Raw genomic sequence first — 7525 nt, 5'->3', positions numbered from 1 at the left:
GGCAGAACACTATGCTTAACAGTCAAACCATTCTTTGAGTGTTAACATTGTGCCAGTTCCTCCCCCAGTGTAGTGTGAACCTCTTTATCTCACATTTGGACAATTTGTCCAGAAGGACAAACTTTTATCCAAATTCACATTATAACACTGGAATTCACAATTCAATCCATAATCAAAATGAAAAAATATATTTGTGATTAATAAATAACCAATCTAGGTATCTGAGCAATATGTTTCCGTCTCTACCTATGCCTATATTTTATTTCAGATAAACTACACAATCTCTGGGATAAAGAGCATCTGTGATTGTCATATTTGATGAGAATACTTAGACCTTGGCTTTCTATAAAATGAGAAGCTAAACAAGACTCTTATGTCTTACATGGAATTTTTGAATTTGCTCTGGAAAAAGGTCTTAAGCATTATAAATTAAAAATCAAGATACAAAGAGATAAAGTGGATTACCTAAACTGAATGAATACCTGAAAAACTGATCTGAGACCAGATTAGTACTTCTTCATGTCCCTGTCATTGCTTTTAAAACTACAGACCCTAAGGAGGGGTGGCTATAGTAAGGGTGTGCCTGTGGTCTTGCAGTTATGCGCAGTGCAGAAGTATGTACCTCTCATTTAAATTAATACAGTGTAACTGGAAGCAAGGCTTTGAAACTACATCCCTCTTCCATTACATAGCACATTGGATAAACCAGCTAATGCGATTTGATGAAGTTTTATTGGCTGAAAAGCTGACTTAAAAAGGGAATTGGTTTTACCTTTTTTAAAAAGCTGCAACACTACAGCCAGCTTTAAGAAATGGATGCCTTTGATATCTGACTTCAAATTTCAAAGCAAAGTTATTCTGTTACAGTACACACAACTGGGGATAGCTAAACTTTCTGTTAAGTGACCTACTGACAGCAGAGCTGTAAGGCATCTAACAGTTTCAAAAGATAAAAAGCATTAAAAAAAAAACACCATTGTTCTCAGGTTGCATAAAATAAACACACAGACAAAAAGGTCTGTAAACACAGAGAAAGGATTTCCCGCAAGTTATATGGGTTGTTCAGAGCTTTTAACTGAATCAAATTGAGCCAAAAGAGCAACATTGCTAGAGACATTTGAACTCCAACACAAGGGGATGTGTCTCAGTCTGTATGTGCACATATGAGTAAAATCATAGTATTTCCTACCTGTCAGTTGCTGCAGATGATATAACAGTGTGTTTGCACAAAAGCAGCTTCCTTTTACTGATATTTATGCATTTTCTTTTTTGTATGTATTAAGCACTGAAATCTTGGTTTTACTGTCTGAATCAATGAATATGTTACTGATTGGCTTACTGGACATCAGTAATGTATATTCCTGATACTAGAATGTAAGAACATATCCATTTAATGTTTTAATCAACAGACACAGGAGTCTCAAGACTGTATCCTGTAACACTTCATACAGAAACAATCTTGGAAACAATCATAGAAGATGAACAAAAGCTAGTCTGTTCAGACTTAGCAATAATGAAATGTACTTCATAAGAAAATTTTAAACTAGTTATAAATACTTGCTAATGTGGATCTAATTTATATATTTTAAAAGGCCTTTTCCTACATGGGAACGAGAACATGCTGAAATACATGATTTTGTGAGAAGTGAACATAGTAGGGAAGAACTTTTTTTTAAGCAAAGATTAAGGCTTACATCAAAGTAACCATCTCTCCCCAGACCTCATGCCTTCCAGTTACATGAAGTTATGAAGGAGAAATAATAATATCTTTACTTTTCACACTGGCCTGACTGTGCCTGACTGCCTTTTTAAACTAAGTGGCAGCACCTGGACAGGGGGTTGTAAATAATACAATAGACACGTGTAAGATGTACAATACTGATTGCTTCATTCTACTGAAAAATGCTATAGCAGGGAGCAAGAGACAATATTGGGAACAGACCCAGTATGGTAACATGGACTGTCTTATAATCACTCACAGACCGTATTTGCCAGTTACGTGCCACGTAACTTTGGTATGTGAATGTCCCTTCTTCAAGTAAAATAAGATTACAGGAAAACTCTGAAAAACTTGGTAGAGATTTTTGATGCTAGAACCTGTTCATTAAATCTCCACATCTTGGGACTAATTGCACAAACAGAATGATATAAATATGACACGAAAGTATTCGGAACTGACATAGAGTGATTTTTTAAGGGAAAAGAAAAAGAAACACAATTAACTTTTCAAGTTACTATATAAAGAAACATTTTAATAGCATTTTTGCACTTACCGCATTCCTGCACTAAGGCAGGATTTTTAATTCTCAATCAAACTAAATAATATTTAACACATAGCTGTTCCTTGGATTATAAGGAATTCTGTCTTTTCTGGAGGATTATATTAGGTGGCGTGCTCTATATTGAGTACAATGTAAAATTCATAGTAAAATAAGCTCATATGAGATCATAAAAATTATGAATGATAAGATACGGCTCAGTCAGATCATTTTGATCATAAAGGACTACAGAGTATTCATACTGTGCTGGTAAAATTATCTGAGCCTCTGGTGTGTGTTCATCAGTATCCTATCTCAAAGTAAGCTGAGGAAGGTATCTGCCCAGTTACTGATTTCCTTTTGCATTAAGGTATTATTTATAATTCATACTCACAGCAATTGTAACACTCCCCTTTGACCTGTAAAGAAATTAGGGAAGAACACCTTGCCAGTCTGTACAGGATCTCTGTGTAGTTAACACTGTTGTTTTACCAACCTTTCCTGTCATACCTAATCCTACTACTATTCTCTCTTGTATTCCCAAAATTGCAATTTATTCTACGGTTCTGAATCTTTGCTCCACTTTCTTTTCTATTCCCATACACCCTGATAGACAATTTCTCTTTGGCTTTACTTAAAAGGACCTTCACACATCTCGCTCGGAGGTACTCTAGAGTCTTCCACTACCTTTTCTCAGGTTTGACTTAAATTTTATTTGCTACCTTGATTCAGCATATGCATGACCTTCTTTTAGCCTCCTGGGACTTAGAGACATGCAAACAGGACTGTCTTTGTGCCTCCATGCAGGTGAAGTGGCCACTCTTCTTGTAAAGAAAAGGTTATATAGTGCTTGGACGCTCCTTAGCTGTAGCTGTACCTCATCCTGTTGCTGCTGTTGCTTTTACACATGCCTGTGCTCTGGCTCAGGGTCAATCTGCAATGATTTACATTAATTCATGCCATGTCTTCGATGTCATACATGATTTTGGTCAAACGGCTTACCTTTACTGGTCCCCTGTTATGAACAGTTGTTATATGGAAGCTTTTTTACAACCCTGTCTTCTATCCTCTTCTTCAGATGTTGTTAAAATGTCAGGCCCATGTTACCCCTTATGATGACACCACACAAGAAAATGACCCGGCTAATCATTCTGCCAGGACTGTGGACTATCTAGTCCTCAGGCTACAGATCTTATTCATATTTGTCCCTCTGAAATCTGACTCACATTCTCTTTCAGAGTTTTCATTATTGCAAAACAATGCACTTGCAACTGAGAAGGACTCTTGGATCTGTGGTGACTGCCAATTACAGCTAGATTCTTCATGGCACTCTCAGATGTCTCCACCTGCCGAGGCGATCGGCTCTGGGGCAGACGCGTTCTGCAGCAGAGCAGAGGATCGAGACAGGCAGCGCTTTTTTTGGGCATCGAGGCCACTCGAAGCAGCCGAGGGAGCCGCCGGGACCCGGCAGCCCTCGCGAGGGAGGCTGACGAGGCGTAGGAGGAGCCAGCAGCGCCCCCTCCCCGGCCGTTCAAAGGGAGCCCCTAGGGAGCGCGGGGGACCATGGCACGGCGCGTCAGAAGGGCGGGGCGCGGCAGTTAGGGCGGCAGTGCGCGCACGCAGGGCGAGGAGGGGGGGCCCCTCACTGCTCTCTTGCAGCGGTCTTTCCCGTCGGTACTGGTACTGGTAGCCTGCTTGCGAGAAACCTGGCCATGGTATCGACCAGGCAGAAAACCATGGCCTCCGCATCTCTTGAGGCCTTTACAGCCGCGGTCGCCGATGTGGCTACTCAGACGGAGGGCTCGGGGAAACACACCGCCGTCCAGGTCTTGGGCTGCAGGGTGTGCCCGAGTCTTCTGTCCGTATCCAACAGCAGCAGCGAGGGGTATGCCTGTGGGAGGTGTGCCCAGGTTGAAGAGCTGCTCAAACAGGTAGCGGAGCTTTGGGAGGAGGTGAGCAGGCTCAGGAGCATCAGGGAGTCAGAGAGGGAAACTGACTGGTGGAGGTGTGCTCTACCCTCTCTGAGACAGACTCAGGTGCCTGCCGCAGGGCAGGTGCCTCCTGCTACGCAGAAGACAAAAGTCCCCTCATCCCACCAGGCAGTAAAAGGGGACCTAGGCCACAGGGGGGAATGGAGGCAGGTTCCTGTTCGGGGTGGTAGGCGAGCCCCGTCCCTGCACACCTCACCTTCCCATCTACCCTTATGTAACAGGTACGAGGCTCTAGAACACCATAGTCAGAACAATGAAGTAGACGAAAGCCCGTCCCAGTTGGAGAGGGTGTCTAAGGCAAGGCAACTTACCCCCTGCATTGCTACATCATCTGTCAAGAAGGACAGAAGGGTTATTGTCATGGGGGTCTCCCTTTTGAAAGGGACAGAGGGCCCAATGTGCCGACCGGACCCAACTCACAGTGAAGTCTGTTGTCTCCCCGGGGCTCGGGTGAGAGACTTAGCTAAGAAGGTCAAGTGCCTGGTACAGCCCACCGGCTACTACCCGCTACTGGTCTTTCAGGCTGGTAATGACGAGGTAACAATGAGAAGTCCGAGAGCAATCAAAAGGGACTTTAGGGCTTTGGGGCGACTACTTAAAGGATCAGGTGCACAGGTTGTGTTTGCCTCTGTCCTTCCGATAGGGGGGATCGCTGCTGACAAGCGGTCTCACCACATTAACATGTGGCTTCGGGACTGGTGCGACCGACAGAACTTCAGGTTTTTCGATCATGGGAAGGTCTATGTGACGCCAGGCCTGCTGTCACCAGATGGGATGCGCCTCTCTCAGAGAGGGGTAAGGATTTGGGCTCAGGAGTTGGCAGGGCTGATAGATAGGGCTTTAAACTAGAGTTGAAGGGGGAAGGGGATAAAACCAGGCACACCAGTGATGAGCTAAGGGATGGTGCGCTAGAATCAGAGGGACTGTGTGCCAGTGAGGTCCTTCGGTCGGCTCCACAAGGTGCTGTGTGTAGGGAAGCGCATTTGAAGTGCTTCTACACAAACGCGCAGTATGAGGAATAAAATGGATGAGCTAGAAGTCTTGGCCCAGTCCCACAGCTACGACATCATCGGGGTAAGCGAAACCTGGTGGGGTGAGTCCTGTGGCTGGTGTGCTGCAATAGATGGTTACAGGCTCTTCAGGAGGGACAGGCAGGGTGGGCGAGGAGGTGGTGGGAGGTGGCGATGTATGTGAAGCATGGGCTGGACTGCGTGGAACTTCAAGTTGGGGATGGCAAAGTTGAGAGCTTCTGGGTAAGGATTAAGGGACAAACAAATAAAGGGGATGTCGTTGTGGGAGTCTATTACAGACCACCCGGCCAGGACAACAATGCCGATGAATTATTCTTTGCAGAACTAAGAGATGCCTCAAGATCAACTCCCCTTGTCCTTATGGGAGATTTCAACTTGCCAGACATCAACTGGGATCACCACACGGCTGACACGAGCAAGTCCAGAAGGTTCATAAAGCACCTAGATGATAACTTCTTGGTGCAGGTGCTAAGGGAGCCAACTAGGAAAGGTGCCCTCCTTGATCTTTTGCTAGAAAACAGAGAGGGTCTTGTGGGAGACGTGGCAATTGGCGGCTGTCTCGGTCATAGTGACCATGAAGTGGTTGAGTTTAGAATTTATGGTGACAGAAGGAAAACTGCCACCAAAACTTCAGCCCTGGATATGGGGAAAGCAGACTTCAGGCTGCTCAGGGAACTAGTCAGCAAGGTCCCCTGGGAAGCTGCTTTTGAAGGCGTAGGTGTCCATCAGTGCTGGTCAGTCTTTAAGCACTGCCTCCTAAAAGCACAAGATCAGGCTATTCCAAAATATCGGAAGGCAGGCAGGTGGGGCAGAAGGCCAGCCTGGCTGACCAGGGATCTTCTACTGGAGCTTAGGCGGAAAAAAGAAAGTGTACGGCTACTGGAAGGAGGGTCAGGCGACGAAGAAGGAATACAGGGATGCTGTTTGTGTTTGTAGGGAGAAAATTTGCGGGGCCAAAGCCCAGCTAGAGTTGAAGCTGGCCATGTCTGAGAGACAATAAAAAAAGGTTTTTTTTTAGATACGTTAACAGAAAAAGGAGAACCAAATAAAACATGGGTCCGCTACTTGACGGGGAAGGTCTCCTCACAGACAATGACATAGGCAAAGCAGAGACGTTTAATGCCTTCTTCACCTCTGTCTTCAATGCTGATGATGGGCTTCAGGACCCTGGGTGCCCTGAGCGGGAGGACCACGACGGTGGGAATGACAAACTCCCTACTGACCCTGAACGTGTGCGGGATTTGCTGCTCCACCTAGATCCATACAAGTCCATGGGTCCGGATGGGATCCATCCCAGGGTGCTTAAAGAGCTGGCTGATGTCATCGCGGGACCTCTCTCAATTATTTTTCAACGATCTTGGGAATCTGGAGAGGTCCCAGTAGACTGGAAGCTGGCAAATGTTGTCCCAGTTTTCAAGAAGGGTAAGAAAGAAGACCCTAGCAATTACAGGCCTGTCAGTCTCACATCAGTGCCTGGTAAAATTATGGAGAAGATGATTCTTGAAGTTATTGAGGCGCACCTGGGGGACAATGCAGCCATTGGTCCCAGCCAACATGGGTTCATGAGGGGTAGGTCCTGCCTAACAAATTTGATTTCCTTTTATGGTAAGATCACCCATCTAGTTGACCAAGGGAAACCAGCTGATGTGATCTTTTTGGACTTCAGCAAGGTTTTTGACACAGTTTCCCATAGGATCCTACTGGACAAAATGTCCAGCATACAACTTAACAAAACCATCATACAATGGGTGAGCAATTGGCTGATGGGCAGGGTTCAAAGGGTTGTGGTTAATGGGGCCACACCTGGCTGGCAGATGGTCACTAGTGGGGTCCCTCAAGGCTCCATTTTAGGGACAGTCCTCTTCAATGTCTTTATAAATGATTTGGATGTAGGACTAGAAGGTGTTTTGAGCAAATTTGCTGATGACACAGAACTTGGAGGAGTTGTGGACTCTGATGAAGGTGGAAAGGCCTTGCACAGAGATCTGGACAGATTGGAGAGCTGGGCGATCACCAACCACATGAAGTCTAACAAGAGCAAGTGCCGGGTCTTGCACCTGGGACAGGGCAACCCTGGCTATACGTACAGACTGGGCGATGAGACGCTGGAGAGCAGCCCCACAGAGAGGGATCTGGGGGTTGTGGTTGACAGCAAGTTGAATATGAGCCAGCAGTGTGCCTTGGCAGCCAGGAAGGCCAACTGTATCCTGGGGTGCGTCAAGCACAGCATTGCTAGTCGGTGGAG

At 45.6% G+C, this 7525-nt stretch overlaps 1 protein-coding gene across 1 annotated transcript; it reads left to right on the top strand.

Annotated features, from left to right (window-relative positions):
• The first annotated feature begins 3794 nt into the window (after nucleotides 1–3794).
• On the top strand, nucleotides 3795–6506 carry LOC136790059 (uncharacterized). Its single transcript, XM_066992026.1, has 2 exons — nucleotides 3795–5044; nucleotides 5603–6506. Exons 1-2 carry the CDS (start codon nucleotides 3971–3973, stop codon nucleotides 5606–5608), a joined length of 1080 nt encoding a protein of 359 aa, XP_066848127.1. The 5' UTR covers nucleotides 3795–3970; the 3' UTR covers nucleotides 5609–6506.
• Nucleotides 6507–7525: the final 1019 nt, after the last annotated feature.

The sequence above is a fragment of the Anser cygnoides genome, chromosome 2 (assembly GCF_040182565.1).
Source record: "Anser cygnoides isolate HZ-2024a breed goose chromosome 2, Taihu_goose_T2T_genome, whole genome shotgun sequence".
Taxonomy (NCBI): Eukaryota; Metazoa; Chordata; class Aves; order Anseriformes; family Anatidae; genus Anser; species Anser cygnoides.
Note: the sequence above shows the minus strand (reverse complement) of the source record. Positions and strands in the feature narration are given on the sequence as shown.

What these genes read in the sequence shown, in the direction of transcription:
- LOC136790059 (XM_066992026.1), top strand. Translation starts at nt 3,971, where the DNA reads ATGGTATCGACCAGGCAGAAAACCATGGCCTCCGCATCTCTTGAGGCC.